The sequence below is a fragment of the Desmodus rotundus genome, chromosome 7 (genome assembly GCF_022682495.2).
Source record: "Desmodus rotundus isolate HL8 chromosome 7, HLdesRot8A.1, whole genome shotgun sequence".
Lineage (NCBI taxonomy): Eukaryota > Metazoa > Chordata > Mammalia > Chiroptera > Phyllostomidae > Desmodus > Desmodus rotundus.
Genome location: NC_071393.1, coordinates 96,578,602 through 96,600,082, shown reverse-complemented (window position 1 = coordinate 96,600,082; position 21,481 = coordinate 96,578,602). Strand labels below are relative to the sequence as shown.

The following is a 21,481-nucleotide window of genomic DNA, read 5'->3' as shown; positions in this document are numbered from 1 at the left end:
ACACAAATAGGCAGTAAAATGGCCTGAGACCTTGCATACTTTGACGAGCGATCTCTCCTGAAGGGTTTACAGAGAGCCACCTTAGAGAGTGCTGGGGATGGGGAGGGCCTCCTCCACCTTTTCCTTCTTTCTCCCAATGGCAACCTCCCCTCAAGACCGACCCAACTCAATGGTCAACTCCTTTGAGAACTGTTTCACCCACCCGTCCATGGCTCAGGGCCCTCCACACACATCTTCCTGAAGCCTCGTCACACTGTTCTGGGTGTTAGGTGTCTGTCTTCTCTGTCACAGGCAGGCTTTTGTCAGCTTTGCACGTGCCACTCCCCAAGGCCTAGCACATGATAATTGCTAAAATAATAATTATTGAATGAATGAAAGTTTATATTCTTCAGAGTGAAATCATAGGAAGGGAATCTTGTTTTTAAAAGTGAGGATAAACAGGCCCTGACCGGAGAGCTCAGTGGGTTAGGGCATTGTCCCCATAGGCAAAGGTTGTGGGTTTGATCCCTTTCTGGGCACATACAAGAATCAACCAGTGATTTCATGGGTCGGTGGAACAGCAAATGTTTTGTCTTTCACTTCACACCCCACCCCTCACCACATGCGGCTCCATGAGAGTCAAGTCTGGAGTGTCCGTTTACTACTCTATCTGCACTGCCTATCAGCAGGCACTGCAGAACCTCAATACACGAAAGGTAGCTGTGGACGGAGTGAATGGTGAATAGTTATACGTGCTCTAGACCTTAAATCCATTAGTTATGCTCTCTCACAGTATTGCTACACCTCTGCAGTCATGCCTTGCCAGGGCCTACCACTGTCTAGTCACACAGCTCTAGAGTTGTCGCAGCAGGCTAAAGAGAGATGATAGCGGACTGCCCGGAGTCAAAGAACATTAGTCTGGAAAGGGGCTTAGAGATCATTACTTTACAGATAAAGAAGCTGAGGCCCAAGGTGAGGCTCGCACAGGCCCCTCCAAAACCAGCGGTAAAGCTGGAACTGCGGTCCAGGTCTTCCACTCCTAATTCAGGATTCTTATCTCTACCCACGCAGCGTCACAGATGTGCCGCACTCTGTCTGGTCATTAACTACATTCAGTGACAATGATTTAACACGTGCAAAGGGAAGTTACGTAACAGCAAGGCCTGAGCCCCACATATTAAAAGCACTAGTTTCCCCCAGAACAGGCTAATGGAACAATCCCTTCAGTATTCTGTTGGGAGACTCAGTTTTGAGCACCTGTCCACTATTACGGCTCACCAATAAGCTGATGCACACACATCAAATTTTCTCTTAGATGACCTCTTATGAAGAAGTAGAAGAATATGGTTTAACAAACATTGACTACTTCATTTTTGCTTCCTTTCCTATAGTGCCGGTGAACTGAATCTGAAGATATTTCCTCACAAATTCAGCTGCATTCGTGCGTTACGAAAATCACAGGAAAAGTACTTGACTGAAGGAAGGTGATGAAAGTGTGAATGCAACCCTATCCACGATCTTATTATTTAAGCAGTCCTTTCTACTTTTTAAAGACTTCCTTTACCCGAGTCAATGTATGTGAGAAGCAGTTCTGGAAGCATTTATGAGTATGCGACTCTGTCCTACTGTAATCCACGCTGGTCCACATGTTCTCCTAATATAAACTATATGCATTTCCTTATAGGTCAAGGGCCATGGTTTAGAAACCTCCACGGAATTCTAGTGGGGCTACAGGTAGCACACTGAGAGAAAGCCCATTCTAAATACGGCTATAAAGAGTGAAGACATTAAGTTGTGTTAAATACATACCCATTACCTTCCCCCAGATCAGATCATACCCCATCCCTCCACATATGATATGACTATGTTGGAACAAGGTGGCTTTTTTCTTTCTAAACAACCATATAGAACTTATACATCCAAATGAGTATGGCTGTGGTCTTTAAAGTAATCACCTTCGGAAGTTATATATGCATTCCAGCCAGGCGAGCATCACAGAATTTTTCTGAACTCTCCCTTTAAGAACACAGTGTCTCCAGATTTGTGGAACATGTTAACAATGCAGATTCTTAAGAGACATGAACTTAATTGGTCTTGGATGGAGCCTGGGAAGCTGTCTTTTTAAGAAGCACTCCAGGTTAACTTTTATACACGTGATCTGCGAGAAACAGCACTTTAGAATAGTTGGTTCACAAGCCTTGCAAGGATATCAAAGTTACAACTTTAAACTCTGTGGACACACATGTATATGTAACTGGAGATTTTAATTTTTTCATCCAGGGAAACAAAAAAAGTAGCTAGAGGCGAGACTGGGTGAATAGGGAGGATGGGGCATAGGGGTCATGCCATTTTTGGTCAAAAACTGCTGAACACTCAGCATGGTGTGGGCAGGTGCACTTGTAAATTACCCATCAGGAAATGGGCAAATGCCCTAAAAGAATCTTCAAAAACACTTCGCTGAAGCTGAAAGCACAATTTCACAATGCCAGCTGGTACATTGATACAGACAGGTTCCTAGAACACTCACCTGGAAGGGGCCCACCTTCCAGACGATAATTCCATTTTGGGGGTCCTCCCTTGTATTGCTACAGATATACACAGAAACATGTACTTACAAAATACCTACCTCCATGAAAGAGATTCCTAAGCTCCACACATCAGAATGGATTCCATACTGCTCCCCGGAAATTCTTTCAGGCTGTAAGGAAACAGAAGGGAGCTTGTGAGTTGGTGTAAGCTCCTCCAGGAATCGCACGCACGGGCATGGACTCAGCTATGGCGCGGCAGCCACATCTGCATAGCACATTATGAAGAACAAAGTAATTTTATATGACATGTGTATTATGTAGATAATATATAGAAATTATATAGATTATAAGTAATTATGATCTCACTGAATCCTCACAAAGTCCCTTTGAGGAAAACCTTATCTTTATTTTACAGGTGAAGAAGATGCAGATTCAGATTAGTGAAGACAGTGAGGCGAAGTCCTAGGCTGGGGATGAGCCCAGATGGAATCCAGGTCCTCTCGCTCCACAGGTAGGAGGTCTGGGGTGTGGAGTGACAGATTACACAACATTATATGCTATCACTTATTTGCATTTTGAGAGATGGGTGTGGATCCCTAGAAATTCTTTCATTTTAAAATTTTAAAATCTTTTTATTTGGAAATACTTTCAGATTTTAGGAAAGTTGAAAGATTAAGGTGAGTACAAAGATCACTCAGATTTCCTTTGCCCAGATTCACCTGTTTAACACTTTATTCCATGTATCAGGGTGTCTGTTGATATGAATGAACAGTTTGAAAGGTCTGTTTGGGAATGGAGGTCCTCCGTTCAAGGTGTGTAGCAAATACCTGGTCTAGAAAATCGGTACATGCAGTCTCGACTTCAACAGAATGACTTCCTACTGAGGTGGGCGCCGCCTGCCCGTTGTCCCTGGCCCGCCAGGACTGGGCGTTCAGTAGGGTACTTCACAGCAGTCTTTTGAATGACCACAGGAACAAATGAGTAAGTCTCACGGAGGTGGAATGGCTGCTTACGGTTACAGAGCTCAGCGGGGCAGGGCTGGGATCATAACCCACATCTCTTGGACCCCTCAGGACAGCATTATATTCTTTGTACTGTCCCAGGAGTTTCTGGCAGCCACCGCAGTCATCATCCTTCAGGACATCTCATGCAAGTCCTTTAAGAGTAACAGGGTCGGGGTCAGCCTGCTCCACTGGAGAAGGAGGAAGTGGGCGTCCACCGTTCACCAGCAGCAGCTACGCCGGGGGTGTGCAAGATGAGGGCCAGATGCTCTCAGGTGAGTTGGCACAGTCCTGCATCTTGGGGAGCTGGCTTAGCAGGGACCCAAAACTTTGTAACTGCCCCCCCATTCCCACCTACCAGGCTACCTTGATGTACTCCTGCCTTCTCCTGGGACCACTTTCTATAAAACTGCATAAAACCCTGCCCTGAGGAAGAAGATGGATTGTCTTATTTCCCTTCCTTTATTTATTTCTTTAATTTGTAAAACCCCTTTCCTATCAAGAATGATTCTTCCCAAGGGCCATAGATCATGTGACCATTTCTCCCAGCTGCTAATAGACATGGTCATTCCAATCCCCTACCACTTTTTCCTTTGTGTTCTAATCCCCCACACCCATCATTTCTCATTTATCCAATTCTTGCTAGTTCAATAGATTCTAGGATGTATTCATATGGAACTGGGCAGCTAGTTATAGGAGGAACACCATCATCTTCATCAAGAATATCATTGTGCATTTATTGAAGAATTTCCATTTGCTAGGCATCATTTTAAGTGCTTTTCATGTATGTCTTACTTCAAATTCATAAATACAAAGATTGGTGCTATTATCATCTCCATTTAACAGACGAGAAAAATGGGGCACAGAGGTTTAATTTATAGGCTGTATATAAGGACAGCAATAGTTATCTCTCAATTGCCACCTAGTACAACATGTGCCCAACACTGAGCTAGATACTTTGCATACTCCATACTTCGGAAAAATCTTGCAAAGTTACTTATATCGCTCTTATTTTATAGATATAAAAACTGCAGCTTAGTGAATTAACTGACTTGTCAGAGTCTACAGCTATGGGGTGCCATAAATTGTGTTGTTCAGGAACACACCCGGGTGTGTCTGATCGCAGTATCAGGGTTCTTTCCAGCGTGGCAAACTGCCCCAGAACCAGGAGTCAGAAAAGCCACACGCTAGTATGGATCTGGTCGGTATTTCTCAAAATGCAGACTTCGGACTAGCCATCACAGAACTGCCTGAGGTGCTTATTACAAATGAACTTCCAGAATCAGAGTCTCTGGGGCGGCTCTGGGGATCTTCATTTCAAAAATAATTTCTCTGGGTGATTCTTTGGTACACTCAGCTCCAGTCACTAAATATTTTCATGCTCCCTGCAGAGGCAATGACCTACCTTCCTCTCTTCTGTTTAGTGAATGTTTCTCTTATGGGCCCTAGTCAGGGGCCACCTTTCTTTGGTGAAAAGTTCCTCTACTCCTCAGGGAGCATTACAAATTCCTGCCGCCGTACTTCATTAAAAAGTTGTTTGTAACTTTAATGTTAATTTACCGCACTGTGTTGTAACCATCCATTTGCTAGTCTGTTTCTCCTACGAGGCAAGGAGAGTGTCTGATTCATGTCACAGCTGGCATCATGCCTGGCACCTGGCTGGTGCACGACCAATGTGTGCCGACTGAAGGCGTGCATTACATGCTTACTGCACATTCGGTTTTACGTATGAACTAATTACTACTGGATGTTCCCTGCTAATGTAGCTCCCCTCATATTGCCATTCATGCCCATCAAGAACTTCTGGCAAACATGAAAGTCCTAAACTCCTCGAGAATTCTTAAAGAAACAACCAAATGTGGCCTTTCTCCCAGTCTCTTCTTCCTTGCCTTTCTTTCCTTCATTCCACTAGCTGACGGTTTTCAGTATATAGTGCTTCAGGCAGAGTACAGGCAAAACAAATAAAAGTGGAACCCGCACACAAAATACTTTGGCAGGACCAACAGTAATATTAAACACATTCATAAGATTTGCTCACTGAACTACCAAACAAGTGCAATCTGTTAGCTGAAAATAAAGCACAGAAAAATTAAATTAAAAAAGAAAAACGTGATAATGGTCACAGATATCAGGTGGCAAATAAGAGAACTAGCTCCTTAAGGACACGATTCTGACAACCTCTCAGCGGAGACATTACTCTTAGGAGAAGCTAACAAAACAAGATTACTGTTGTGATGCGGTACTCGAGGACACGTGCTCAGCAAAACCAGCTCCCCAGGTCCACCCTAAAGAATTCACACAGAGGGTAGGGACCGGCAATGCGCTCAGGCCCCTGAATCTGACAGCCACAAGTTAGGCTCCAGTACGTTCTAGATTTATGAAGCCAGGACTTGGTGGCCTGAGGCTGGAAAATTCAAAGCTGTCCTCACACTTGAAGCCAAGGCGGCTTGGTCTGTCTCTCCCCTTTAAAGCAAAACAAACCCAACCCTCAGGTACGGCACTACTGGTAGAAGACCTGTGATGGACCCTTTGCAGTTAGCAAGCTAAAGCTGGTCACTTCCTGACACGGAAAGCTAAATAATAGGGAAAACACAACTCTCATCTGAAGGGCCTCTGCACTGAAGGGCAGGTGTCCAGGTGACCAAACCCTGATCTGTCCTTCCCAGTAACAGTAAGGAGTGATGATGAGATAAAAAGCAGAGTTCACAGAGGGTCTTAAAGGGCAGTGGCTCCGAGCGGGCATGCCACTCACTCCTTTCAGCTACCCCCTGTGACCTGGCATTTACCCCTGACCCACACTCAGTTAACTCATTCCACAACTGTCCCTGTTTACAGCACAGTGCCCTGGGGTTCACTTGCCCAAAGCAGGAAGATACCAAGGCACACCCCTTATCTCTTCTGATACAGGAATTTGTTTCGTTAAGCTACTCAGAAAACTATGGGAGTACACACAAATACCTTAGGTTAGTATGAAATCAAAACATGTTACCAAGCTATGGGGGTTTTTTTAGGCTGAAAAGATCCCCGTGTGGGCAGCAGGGCACACTGGTTGAACGAGGGTTCTGAAGTCAGACTGCTGTAACACAATCTGTCTCTCAGTTCACCAGTTCGCTCTTCTGCTATGTCCAGCGTGCTACCAAATACTGAGTGTTAAGTTTTAATCTAGTGGTTCTACTACATCACTCTTAATTTGTGGTCGAAGTGTGTGTGCAGCTGTTTTTGCTGTCTGCTGCTCCTGCTGGTTCTTTTTCATTTTGCCTTGTTCCCTAGTGTGCCTGGTTTTCTTTGACTAATTGCTAGAGTTTGCTCTTGAAAAAAAACATTGAGGAGAGGTTGTCTGAGGCCTAAGATGGGTATGCCCTCCTCAAACCAAGTTCTAAGCATGACGCAAGCTCCTTTTCCAACTCAGGTCACGTAAACAAATCCCCAGGGTGCAGATCCGTGCCAGAGTTAGTCTATGGCTACAGCTCTCCCCCTCTCCCCTTTTAGCCTCCTTTTCTATGTCCAAGAAGCCTTCTTTTCCATTCACGGGAACTGCGAGAGGAGAGGCAGCTTCAGCTCTGATTTGCTCTCACACGGAGGGCAAGTCCTTCAGGCTTCCATATGGGAAGGACCCTCCGTGTTAGGGCACAGCTGTGGTACAGGAAAACGCCCTCAGGAATAAGTAGCTTTGGTGCTCCAATATTCTGCTTTCTCCTCTGTTGCAGGATTCCGTCTGAAAGTTGTCCTGAGAGTTTCCATCATCTTTTTAGCTTTGACATCATTTAAGAATTATTTTAACTAGCATTTTCAGTAGAAGAGCTGGTCCAAATAACCTAAACTCTAATACAGGAGACTAGAAGCTGGTGTCCTAATGAAATCTTGACTCTCAGTACTCACCAACCCAGACCCTGGGCTGGTTCAGGTGACCCCAGCCCTGGTTTCCTCACCTGCAAAACAACAGTCATAGTAACATGTATTCCTCACGGGCTCGTGTGAAGATTAAATGTCCATGTGATGTGCTGGATTCAGCACATGTCACGGGGGAAGCTCGGTAAATGTGAGCCGCCTCCAACAATCGCCGCTGCCATTGCCACCACCGCACGTGCACGGCCAGTGGAGCTGGGTTATGTAAGGGGCACAGGAGGGCTTATTCGGGTAAAGATAATTTCCAAGGACAGAAAAAGGCTGGGTGGGAAAAATTGTTCAGGAGATTAAAAAAGTCATTTAGATTGACTGTCTGATCCCAAGAAACACATACCTGGGTAACATTTTTTTTTTTTTCAAATCTTCAGTTATTCATAAAATTGTCAAGCTTTTATATGTGATTTAAAAATTACAATAAGCAAATCACAGTGACTGAAGAGCGGGTTACAGTTTCAGGGACTTCTATCTTTAAAATAGAGTAACCTTTTTAGTAATTAGAATTTATGAGAAATGGTTTAATTTAATAAAAGCCCCCAAAGCCTTCTGGATCTCTTTTGTAATCCTTCTGAATAAAGTCTTTTCAAAGTGGAGTTGGAAACTTTTCTTTGAACTGAAAAGTCTGTAGACGCCAGCCAGCCGCCTCTGAAGGGTGCCGTGTCCCTGAACGCGCCCCTTCACCCTCGGGGTCTCAGTCCCCTCGCCAGTCAATGACTTTCCAAGTCTCCTACGTGGTCACTGCTCATGTGCCCATGAGTTGTTGTTATGATGATTTTTTAATGCTTCAGGACCTTAGAAGAGCCTCCTTGTCATTTTAGTAGTTACCATTTTCTTGTATCTTATACTTCCGGTTATAGGAGAATGAAGTCATCTGCACATGCAGGACTATTCTTTTGGTTTCTTTCCTTTTTTTTTTTAAGATTTTATTTATTTTTAGAGAGAGGGCAAGGGAGGAAGAAAGAAGGGGAGAGAAACATCAATGTGTGTTTGCCTCTTGGGGGCCCCTCACCAGGGACCTGGCCTGCAACCCAGGCATGTGCCCTGACTGGGAATTGGTTTATTTCCTTTTCAATATTTGAGCACCCTAACTATCTGTAGCTGAGTAATTTGGGGTCTTCTCTACCCTATAATGAAAGTAAGATACTTAACATGAAAAAACTGGTTTGCTTATAATTAGTGAAAGAGTCGTGTGAAATGCAGCATTTAGGAATTCATTCATTCAGCACTGTATGAGGGACGCGGTACAGAGACTGGGCCACATAAATCTTGCCCCGCGAAGATCATGCTTTAGATTTGGGGCAACACAGGTTACTTAGATGCACAGTGAGAGGCACAGCAGTGAAGGGTTTAGTCTCTGCAGTCTGATGGGTAAGTCACTAACTTCTCTATCCTTCTACTTCTTCATCTGTAAAATGAGAGTATTACCTACCTCATAGGGCTGTTGTGAGGATTTAAAAAGTTAATATATGTAAGAGCAACTGGCACATAGTGTAAATTGTTGCTATTATTTTGCTATTATCATCACTGTATAGAAGTACGTATAAATTATAAAGTGAGGGCAATGGATGTAGATCGAAGGCATTACATCAGATGACCTCTAATTATAATTTCCACAATTCATTATTTGTCCTCTACCCACCTATTCCCCCTACCCATGACACATAACCTCCTACTTCTGAGTCGCTGCTCATCTTTCCACAGTGATCTCTCTCCTGCAAGTGCCATTTTCACACACAGCTTGAAGCATTAAGTTCATACCTTGTACTCCTCTTACTCTCTCATGTGTTTCTGGCACAACTTAAATCTTCCTCACGTCACACATAATACGGCCACATACGATACCAAGTTCCTACTTTGCCCATGGCTTATGTGGGTTGCAGAGTGGCCCCACTGCGCCTAACAGCAGAGAAGGTGCTTACTCAATGCTGGCTGGCTGAGGGTGCTCAGTGTCAGACACAGCCCTCACTGGCACAGGTCAGAGGCTCGCACACGCTTTCTGTAAAGGACCAGATACTAAATATTTGTCGCTTTGTGGGCCATGTGGCCTTCGCTGCCACTGTCACAACTCTTCCACTGTGCCACTGGAGGGCTAAGGCTGCCACAGGCAATCTGCAAACAAGTGGGTATGACCGTGTTCCAATAAAGCTGTTGTTTTTTAATTTAACTTTTTATTTTGAAATACTTATTGATTCACAAGTAAAAAATATATATATATATTAAAATATATATTAAAATGTTACATATATGCAGATATATGTAATGTGTAGGAAGATTCTGTGTATGCTTCACCCAGTTCCCCCTAATGGTAGTACTATAATACAATATCACAACCAGGAAACTGATGCCGGTGCAATTACAGCATCTATTCAGATTTCCCTGGTTCTACGTGTCCTCATTTGTGTTTGTTTATACAGTACCGTGTGGTTTTTTCGATTGGTTTTGAGAGAGAGAGAAAGGGAGAGAAACATCGATTTGCTGTTCTTCTTTGTGCATTCACTGGTTGATTCTTGTATGTGCCCTGATGGGGGACTGAACCCGCAATCTTGGCATATCGGGATGACACTCTTAACCAACTGAGCTATCCAGCAAGGGCAGTACTGTGTTAAAACTTTCTTTACAAAAGCGAGCAGTAAGCTGAATTTGGCTTGAGAACTATAGGTAGTTCACGGACACCTGGAAGAAACTGTCATGTATAACTCAAAGTTACAAAGTAGACCAGCAAAAATGGGAACCAACTGTGGTTTAAAAAAAAAAAAAGCCCAGCCCTTCTCCCTCATGAGACTGCCAGCAGACAAAAGGTAGGGATACATACCCGTAACAGAAGAATAAATATTATTTCTACTTTCCCCCATTCTCAACCTCTGATCTCGCATCAGTTAGGAAAGTATGTGGCCTGCAGTAACCTGCTGAATTGAGCGAAGCTCACTATCAGGCTCTTACCCTTCGCCTCCTAGGTATCCTAAGCTTTCTTTAGCTCGCGCTAAAAAGCTGATGACTAGAATTCACTCACCCAAGAAGCAAAGCAAAGCAATTTTAGCTTTGCCAATCTGAGCTAGCGTTTCATAATTTTAATCCTCACATTTCAATTAACAGATGGATGCATCACATTCATCCATAAACAAAAATGAAAAAGTAATTTCTTTAATGTACACCTGGGAAAGACAATTGTGATCTGAATTTGTACATTCAAATGTAATGCAATTTAATTATTAGAGCAATTTAAAACTACTAAGAACACGATGGGTATTTGAGAAGTTATTTCATTTATAGTTTTTTTTTTTTTTTTAAATCACAGAGTTCCAAATTCTTTCAAAGACCAAAACTGTGGCATTTGGCAGGGTTTTGTTCATTGTAAAGGTGGCTCACCAATTTCAGCTAACCTGGTAGAGCCAGGAGGGTGATTAAGTTTTATAAAAACACATAGGATGACTTTAGAGGTTAGTATCTATTTTTTCATATTATCTAGAAAAATGATAAAGAATATGTTTTTTAAAAAAATAATAGAGGACAAAAATTAACTATTCTGGTATCTCAATTTAAAAAAAATGATCAGTACTGTTTTGAGAATAGGATCCAGGGTTCGATCAATATTAAGATTTTTTATCAAGATAATATACGAACAAAGATTGCTGAGAACAGAATCCTGGGTTCCACCCATACTAACACGATTTAACTTTTTGATATATAAGAAAACACTACTGGAAATGAAATGGGCTATCTGAATAAATATAAAACCCTTAATTAAAAAAAAGAACACCTTAAGATGTTAAAACTTTGCTCCAAAAATGATACTAGATAAACTTCCTGCTTGTCTCTCCCCTGAACCCCAACTCCTGATGTGACTGTGGAAATCAATAAACAAAAACATTTTTATGGACACAAATAACTTCCTTTCTTGAAAGGTATGAATAAGGTCAAAGCCAAGTCCACACTGGTCCTTGAAGACAGTTCCACGCTTCTACTTTTTATTCTTGGTAGATTTATTTCAGTGGAACTAAGTAAGTTATCCTATAGTAGTCATGAACTCAACAAATAAATAGAATATAGATGTGAAAGTCCTAACGAGAACTGCTTGCTAAACCATTACAGTCAGAGATCCATAAGTAAGAGTTGGTCCCATCAATAATTTAATGTTGATCTGGTGACAAAGCATGTTTGCGTTCCTGGAAAAAACAACCAATCTTATTGACTGACAATTTGGTATACTTGAGGATTAATTAAATAAGCAATGTGGCAAAGTAGCCAATATGCTATAAGGTGCAATTTTTCTGTTGGATTAAACTTCAAAACTCAGCGATTTCACACTTGAGCCAACCAGTTAAGTCGACAAAGTCGGGTAAGTTTGTAGCTCCTATACAAATCCTAATGTCTTTTAGAAAGGCTTAAAAATCGAGCCATGACTGAATTGACTTTGTAATTTATGATCTGTTAGGCTAAGGCTGTGGAATTAATTCAAGAATTATACATTTCCACGTACATAAAGATGTTGGTTTTAAATGTTATTTTTGCATAAGTTTACTTACTGCCATATAAGCATTTGTTCCAACATACGTCTTGGCTATAGAATTCACCAGCTACGAGACAAAACAGTCTGTTAGAAGAATATAAAGATAATGTGGAAATAAAATGGGCAATTATTCCTCATTTAACCTACAATCATCATTTCTACAAATCAACTAAAAATTATGTAAAGGGGAACAAATTTATCTGCAAAGGCATTAAAAATGGCTAAATCTCTCTTTTCTTTTGAATGTGATTTCCAATTTACACAAGCACAGAATTACGGTTTACAGCAGATAACCTTAAACAATCCACTTAAGCAGGATGCTTATCGCTTTAGTACCCCAAACCCGCCTGGTATATAAAAAGTCAATTTGAAGTAGAATTTGAACACACTCATGTTTTAGTCAAATGGCTCACGATGTGAAGGCAGCCCCGTGCATTACTAGAACGGAACGAACACTAAATACGCTGGAGGGATAACAGACTTTGACAACTCATAATACAACGATGACCTTCGCTTTGGTTTCCGTGTTTGGCTGGGAGTAAAGGTGGCTGCAATTCAAATCAACATCACAGCACGCTCATGGGTCACTATCACCGGGGTTCTCGGGGGAGGCCCAAAATGGAAATTAATTAAAATTTGTGCTGCACATTGTAATGGCCCTCCACCATTGTTGCTCCCAATATTAATTTTTATTGTGGGCCAGTTGGGCTCCCCAGGCACAGCTCCCACTCTGCCCTCCCTTTTGTCTGGCCAAAACGCTTTCATATCAAAGCTGCATATCAATGAAGTTTGCTATTCGTAAGTAGTAATTACAATATCAGCAGTTTTTACTGTCATTAAACAATGAACAATCATATCCTGATGAAGGAAACTCGCTCGGAGATTAAAAATGAATAACACACTCCCAGCCGAGGAGAAGACGCAGAGTTCTGTTTGTCTGGCAGCTAGGTGATTTTTCAATCCAGAGAGTCGACTGAAAATGACAAGTGGGTGTTGCGGAGAGGAGAGCAGATGGGGAGGAAAAAGAGACCTACCTGAGTGCTAACTCCAAAATCGCACAGCTTGACCTGTCCTCTCGTGTTTACTAGCATATTGGAGGGCTTCACATCTAAAAAGGGATGAGAGAAGTCCACATAACTAATTCCGTATCTACAGTGCTTGTTGTAAAACTAAGCACACGCACACCATGCTATACTGCAGAAATGACATCATGTGTTCAACTTGGAGTTCTAGTAACAGATTTAATGCTGAGCATTTTGTCTGGAGGCAAGTAAATGCAAGCTCCTAACTCCACTTCCAACTATTTTGGGTTTCTATAGAAGCAAGGGTTTATTTCAAATGAAAGTCAAAAATCTTGGCTTCCAACAACAGTAAATACACCCATCATCCTATCCCCTGCTTCTTAGGAAAAGTGGGTAGAAAAGAAAATGTGATCTTACAAAGAATTTGCACAAAAGGCCTTATTTTGCTCTTGGTGTGAAACTATTAGTCCCATTTAATAAACAGCAAGGCCAAAGGGAAGCCAACAAGGAAAAAAGGCATTTGTATGTTGCTGGTAACAGGTCATAGCTGAACAAAACAATGAAAAAATAAATGCAGTATTGCTTTTTCCTGGTTTTATGTGACAAATGCTTCTTCAGATGACACTCAAAAATTGATCTAAAAGATGTGTATATGTGTGCATGCACCTATCGGTCTTTGTTTCATTTACCCTTTTCCTCCCTTACCTCATTCTGGACTGCTGTTAGAGTTAACAAAAGAATTGACATAGCCTTTGCCAAGGCAGTCAGTTGCTAAATAATGACACAAAGGGTTTCTGTGAAGCATCGCCAGTGACAACAATGAGCCTTTTCAGGAATTCAGGGAGCCTACAAAAACCATGCAAGCAGGACCAGAGCACACTGCTTTTGATGGCACAGAACAGCACCTGCTTCACCGTTTCATCTTCAATTGCAAAAGTGGTCAGGAACACACTTGTTATATTTAATATAGCATATAATCTTAGTTACCCCAAAACTGAACAAGGGACGTGTACTTTTTAATGGTAACACTTAAAAAAAATCTGCAAATGAGTTAATCTCCTCCTCCCCTCTATTCTGCAAGAGGGTCCCAACAAACTAGCCTGTCAAGAGTAGGTACTTAACTCAAACTTCAAGTTCAAACTCTGTAATTAACAACTACTGCACCCTACCTACTATGTGACAGTCAATATGCTAGGTACTGTCTCATACATTAGCTATTTAGTGTTGCCTGACAGACAGTAGAATGTAAACTCCACGAAGGCAGAGCTTACTTTTTTATTGACTACTACGTCCCCAGGCTCTAGAAGAGTGCCCGGCACACAGGTAATAAATAGTTGTTGAGTAGGGGGGAAAATAAACGATGGAACACATGAACAAACAGTGTGACTTCATGTGGATGGTTCTGTTTCGGTGATCGGGGGTAGACATAGAACATGCTTCTGGAGCATGCCCTTCAGATAACACACACTGTATACTTCCTTTTGCGGGGTGGGGGGTGGTCTCTAAACGCAAGCATGTGCAAACTCTTTTGCCAACAATTTTTCTGCCTTCAGTTCCCTCAACTTCAGTCTAAATCTCACACCACCAACATATTAAATACAGCACTTTCACTACATCACTTCTCTCCTAGAGGAGGAAACTAAATATTCTCTGACACTCCCCCTGCCCCCACCAATATGTGAACTACTTAATAGGGCTGTGCTTTCACATGTGCCCCAGTATTTTGCACAATACATATAAATCATAGACAGCCACCGCAGACACTCATTTGCAGAACTGAAAGAAATGTTAGCCTCTTCATAGCCTGGTCTTTTTTTCCAAACCTAATTCTCATTATAGACCCTCAACGCTGAATACTTTTCTTTCTGACAATCTGCTCTTTGATATATTGACACCCTTAAACCACTCTTAAGCCACCCCGTCAGATGGACACAGTTAATGAATATTTTAAACTCCTGGGAGGAGCTGCCTGGAAATCACAAGTTATGCTAAAATTAACAAATCTTTAGCTTTAATCAGACACATATTTGACTTAAGTGGATCAATAGAGACAGACAGAATGAAGCCATAAAGTTGCTAAATTGTATAGAAAGGGTAAATAAGAACTTAACTGGATTTTTCAGCCCTCTGACATCTTGTTTAACTCACCTGTATGACATATATACATTCACCTCTTAGCCTAGTTTTCAGGAATATTTTATGTATGAAAAGTGGTAGTCATCCAGTTATCCTCAAACCAACCATTGTTTTCTGACCAAACTAATCACTGCCTCATAAAAACAATCCCCAAGCAACTCAAAAAGCTCCATTGCGAAGCCTTTATTCATTCTACATGCTTTCCTGTCCCCTGACCCCCACCCCCACCCCCTGTTTAGAAACTCTTCTTCAATCTTTTCTAAGGGAATCCTGCTCAACTTCAACTCGGGTGCCCTGCCCCTCTATTGCCCTAACTACCCCGGCTGTTAAAATCACTACTTCCTTTGAACTGTAAAGCATTTACTATTTTACTGTTTGTACCATTTGTCTGAAACTGAGTATATGACTTTTTTTTAAAACTAGCAGTCACTTATCATATTTACTGTTACAAGTGTAATCATCCCAAGTAGTAAGTTCACGGGGTAGGAACATGCTTTATACATCTTTGACTGCATCCCTTCCAAGCATAGTATCTTGCTCACTAGCTGATGTTTTTTCCAATATACTAAATTTGCTATATTAAGCATCCCACTTCCCACCAACATCTTGAGACATCATTTGAATGGAACTGACCACTTTAAACAAATCCAGTGGATTCAGATAAGCAGGAGAGAGCTGGGCTTTAGTTATTTGGGTGCCCTGCCGCAAACTTGGCATGTGCTGTTTCAGTTTCCACCTCTGTAGGGAGGTAACAGCCATTGCGGCGATCTTTAAAAAAACTATGAGGACTAGATGAAATAATGAATAAAAATTGCTGTTTAAACTTTCAAACACTTTATGATTGTACGGTATCGTTATTTTCCATTGGTAATCAACTAAGCTATAACAGTGGTATATTTCATTATATTTAGAAAATTATTTCTATTGCTACTGTAGCAAATTTAAGCTGTATTTGAGTAAAGTACCAGCTGAATAAAAATAATTTCCAAAACCCAGTAAGTAGAACTATAAAACCAGTGTAATGATTATGAGGAAGCATTTTTGATAGGCCTACACACTCATGCCTCAACAAGGCTGCTGAACCCGTCTCCCTATTTCTACGTTTGCTCTGCTATTATTGGTGTTGAACACAGCAGCTAGTGATCCTATTAAAGCCAATCAGATCATACCACTTCTCTCCCTAAAACCTCCAAGGGCTTTGCAACTCAATGCAAAATGCAAAGTCCTTATGATAATGTCGAAGGCCTTTCCTGAGCTGGCCCTCCACTACCTTTGGCTCTCTTCTTCCCTACTCCTTTCCCTGCCAGGCATGCTCCTGCTTTGAGGTTCCATATCCCTGGAATACTCCACTTCCATACACACACACACACGGAATAAAGATTGGAATGCTCCTTCATTCCTTTTAGGTTTCTGCTCAAATGTTACCTTTTTAAGAGAAGGCTTCCCCAGACACCCAGCATGAACAGCAGAACCTCTCTACCCCAGATACCTCTTTCCCTCTGTCCTGTTTCAATGTTGTTTTTAACATTTAGCACCATCAACACACCATATCTGCATAAATAAATCTTTTCCCTCACAGTCCTCCCCTTTTGAGAGAAGGAAGCTCCATAAATGCAGAGACTCGATCTGTTTTGTTCTCTACTATATATCGAATGGTGCCTGGTGCAGACAAGAAAGAATATTTGTTGAGCAAATGGTGAATGAACGATACCTCTATTAAGCAGAAGGGCAAACATGTTCATCCAGAGAAGCATGAATTTGGCCTGAGAAGGAGCTGCATCTTTTCCATACTTAATGACATATACTTCAGAATAAATACATTTCACCATTAATGAATAATTTCTTTTTAAAGTATATTTTATTGATTATGCTATTACAGTTGTCCCAATTTTCCCCCCTTTGGCCCCTTCCATCCAGTATCCCACTTCCCTCCAGCAATCCACCCTCCCCACCTTTAGTTCATGTCCATGGGTCATACATATAAGTTCTTTGACTTCTCCATTTCCTATACTATTCTTACCCTCCCCTTGTCTATTATGTACCTACCAATTTTTCCCCCATCCTCCCCCTACTCCCTCCCCACTGATAACCCTCCATATGATCTCCATTTCTATGATTCTGTTTCTGTTCTAGTTGTTTGCTTGATTTTGTTTTTCAGATTCAGTTGTTGATACTTGTGAGTTTGTTGTCATTTTGATGTTCATAGTTTTGATCTTCATTTTCTTAAATAAGTCCCTTTAACATTTCATATAATAAGGGCTTGGTGATGATGAACTGCTTTAGCTTTACCTTGTCTGGGAAGCACTTTATCTGCCCTTCCATTCTAAATGACAGCTTTGCTGGGTACAGTAATCTAGGTTGTAGGTCCTTGCTTTTCATCACACTGAATACTTCTTGACAGTCCCTTCTTGCCTGCAAGGTTTCTTTTGAGAAATCAGCTGACAGTCTTATGGGAACTCCTTTGTAGGTAACTCTCTGCTTCCCTCTTGCTGCTTTTAAGATTCTCTCCTTATCTGTAACCTTTGGCATTTTAATTATGATGTTGTTGGTGTGGCCCTCTTTTTGCCCATCTTGTTTGGGACTCTGTGCTTCTTGGACTTGTACATCTATTTCTTTCACCAAAGTAGGGAAGTATTCTTTTATTATTTTTTTCAAATAAGTTTGCCATTTCTTGCTCTTCCTCTTCTCCTTTTGGCATCCCTATAATTTGGATGTTGGCAATTTTGGAGATTTCCCGGAGTCTTCTTATTCTTTTTTTTTTTTTTTAAATCTTGTTTCTTCTTTCTGTTCTAGTTGATTATTTCTTCCTCATGTTCCAAATCATTGATTTGAACCCTGGTTTCCTTCTCTTCATGGTTGGTCCCTGTGGATTTTTCTTTATTTCACTTAGTGTAGCCTACATTTTTTCCTTTATGCTTTTGCCATAGTCAGTGAGTTCTCTGAGCATCCTTATCACCAGTGTTTTGAACTCTGAATTTGATAGGTTGGCATGTCCTTTCTGCTTACTTCTTTTTCTGGCGTTTTGTTCTGTTCTTTCACTTGGGTCATAATTCTTTGTCTCCTTGATTTGGCAGCCTCCCTGTGTTTGTTTCTGTGTATTAGGTAGAGCTGCTTCAATGCCCTGTCTTAGCACACCTAGTAAGTTGTATGGAGTGGAGCCTTAGGTATTTGCCAGGGTGGGATGACCTGCTTTAGCACTTTGTGGCTCTGTATGTGGGGCAGGGGTCAGAGAGGGGACAATGCCACTGAGGACTGCTCAGCACTCATTCCATTTCTAGTCACTTCACACCCTTCCTATATGCAACTGGTGCCCCTCTAGTTCCTGCCCCAGTGGTGGTTCCCAGAGTGGGTGGGTTTGTGTTCATTTTAGGACTATGTGGGCTCTATAAATGACCTTTCCTGAGAGACCGGCAGTTTCTTTTGCCACTCCAACTCCCACTGGTTTTCACAGTCAGAAGTTATGAGGCTTTATTTTCCTGGTCCTGGAACCCTGGGCTGCGTGGTCTGGCCTGGGGCTACGGTCACTTGCTACCAAGGTATCCCTCTTGATTTTATCCACCACATGTGAATGTGGGACCACCTGTTCCACCAGCCACCTCACTACTGCCACACCACATTGTCTCTGCCCCAGCTTCCTGTCTCCATCCCCCCTACTCGTCTGGATGAATGTGGCTTCTTTAAATCCTTGGTTGTCAGACTTCCATACAGTTTGATTTTCTGGCAGTTCTGGGTGTTTTTTGTTCTGGGGTTAGTTGTGATCCTTCTTATGGTTGTCCAATGTATTTACTACATACTGGCAGGTAGTAACCTTACTTGCAGATAGCTAGGTCATTTTGAATCTTATTTCAGAGCTCTTTTTTAACACACAACCGATAGTGACCCCTGCTTTAGGGCTAGTGTAGCCCCACTATTAGAGCATGCCCCTTCTGAAGTCTCTCTTGAATGCTCCAACAAGGTCTCTCCACTCCTGCTGGTTGGAATTCTGAAAATTCCCAACCTGTGTAAGCTTTGAAAATTGTTTAGCTTATAGCTGCCCCCCCAGTTTTCTTTCTCAGCTAGTAGTTCATTGTCTAGATTTGTAAGATTTCATCCTATGAACCCATAGGTTGATATATGGCCTAAAACTTAAGGAGATTCTGATACAATTTTGTGAGTTCTTCTTCCTGCATAGTTTCCGCCTCTCTAGGACTCTTCCTCATAAATTCTAGTCATTTTGGCCTTCTTGATCTCTAAACTCTGTTTCTTCACCTCAGGAAGACCTTTGGGGTACGTATGAATTTCCTCTCCCTATGCTGCAGCCCAGAAATCGTCTGCAGGCAGGAAGCTCGGGTGGCTACGCAGCTCACCCATCCGTTTCCCTTCTCTCAGGGACCGCAGTCCTGCACTGCTTGTGATCGAATGTCTGAAGACAGATGTTTCATGGGCTTTGTCCAGTTTCTCAGTTATTTCTGGTGGAGGGCAAGTCCCACTGCAGTGATTCCTTCCTAGGCAGAAGTGAAAATATCCCTTTATCTTAAAATTCTTATTTTTTGCCTTTTGTTCATTGTTTTGACCTCATATTTGAAGCTGCCTGAAACCCTTTTTCAAAACAGATAGGGTACAAATAATATTAGGATTTTATTTAGGTAGCCTAAACCTGAATTCATGTGGCAGAACATTAGGCAAATGAAATCTTTTTCAATGTTGGAACGAGGATACTCCTGTGATTTAAGTTTCACTTTATCCCAATAAAATATTCCAGCTGATATTTGAGGAATAAACAATCCTAGTATATAGCCACTCAACTTACTATTTCCAAATTTTTGTCTAAAACACACAAATGCTACAACGCTGAAGAATAGCTCCAGGAACACTCAAATAATTTAATTTCGTTTCCTTGTACAGGGGGAGGGGATGTTTTCAATGTCACTCAAAGCCATGGACAATAGCACAACACGTAAGGGAGAGGGAGTACTTTTAAAGAAGTAGTTGTATTCACGCTTATTTTAATGCAATCTCAAGTTAGAGAAAACAACAACAATCTCAGGCATGCAAGCTTCTCACTCAGCTCACTTGAAAACATCGTAGCCTTTCTTCTGCAAGCAAAGCGGAGAAAAGATGAGTCATTAAAGTGACTGATTATAAATGGCAATCATCAGGGCAGATGTAAGTCATTTTGCTTTAATCAGGCCATTAATTATTAGGGTTTATCAATTAGTTTTATTGAGGGCAAGGGAGCTTAAATGAATACTAGGGCATTGATTTTAACTAGGACATTTTCTCAAGGAAAATACAAATGAGGTGTGTAGAATCCTGGAATTACAGGTTCTTTTCACACCACTAGAAGAAGTAAGCTTTGTCTAACGTAAAACATAAGCCTATAGTGAAGAACTAAATTAACTCTAATCTCCTTTGTATTACATATGAAATACCATGTTTCGATGTTCCCTAATTTGCTATTTGGTTTTAATCTATCTTGGCCAAGAGGTCAATGCCATGTTGCAGGAAGTGAGATAAAGGTACAGTGCAAAGTGACCCACTTTTCATATCAGCTCTTTATCTTCCATCTTAGAAACAATTCGGTCATTGTGTGCACAGAGACTTTTCTAGGAATCAGACTAGATTCCTGTTGGTCAGAGCCTCTCGGGGGAAGCAGAAATGACACGGAAAGTGATCTGTGCTTGAACCTGTGTGTGCACGTGTGATACAGAAGGTGAAGGGAAGCACCTCATCTTCCTACAGTGACAAGGCTGCTGTGGGAGTGAACAGAGACAGGCTGCTTAGCAGGGCCGGTCATGGATCTGGAACTCAATGATTTGTTGAGTGAATCAAATAAATGGAAAAAACATTTTGCAAACCTGAATGTGCTATATATACTGGAAGCTACTGCTTTGTAGAACCGCTTATGACAAGGCCTCTTGCCCTAGAAAGTCAGCATGTAGCTCACCTAGTACTGGACCAGGCCCACATGCTAAACAGAGTTCACTTTCATCACACGAGTGCTACCTGAAGGCCGGCTTCCCCCAGAATGGTAAGTGCTGTTCAAAGGAGGGTGAACAATACCCAACCCAGCAGGTGTGTCCTGTCGCAACATTTTCCCATTCCTTCATTGAGACTTCACAGTGAGCTCAGTTTTTAATGATGATGTGACGAATATTTGAATTACAGCAGTGACAGCCACACAGACCACAGGTAGTTATGATGCAGTTCCCTTGAATAATTTGAAGGGCTTAGGAGATTATTAGAAAAATATCAGGGAGTGGGAAGAATACAAGAAAGTATGAATAGAGTCTGTGTGTCATGCGGAAGATAATAGATTTCCTGCAGGAATCTGTAACTAAATAAAAATCAACCTTTGTCATCACTTTCCTATTCTATCTTTAACAATGTGTGAAATATCAGTGAATTACACTAATCATACACTAT

The 21,481-nt window shown here is 41.6% G+C and overlaps 1 protein-coding gene across 13 annotated transcripts in view; it reads right to left on the bottom strand.

The window, feature by feature from the left end:
- Positions 1–21,481, bottom strand: part of MAP2K5 (mitogen-activated protein kinase kinase 5) — a 250,757-nt gene that overhangs the window by 92,532 nt on the left and 136,744 nt on the right. For all 13 annotated transcript variants that reach the window (XM_053928531.2, XM_053928532.2, XM_053928533.2 and 10 more), the window contains exons 14-16: positions 12,953–13,026; positions 11,935–11,985; positions 2,606–2,677 (exon numbers count right to left, since the gene is read on the bottom strand). In XM_053928531.2, coding sequence (XP_053784506.1) covers positions 2,606–2,677; positions 11,935–11,985; positions 12,953–13,026 — 197 coding nt within the window. The remainder of the gene's footprint in view (positions 1–2,605; positions 2,678–11,934; positions 11,986–12,952; positions 13,027–21,481) is intronic.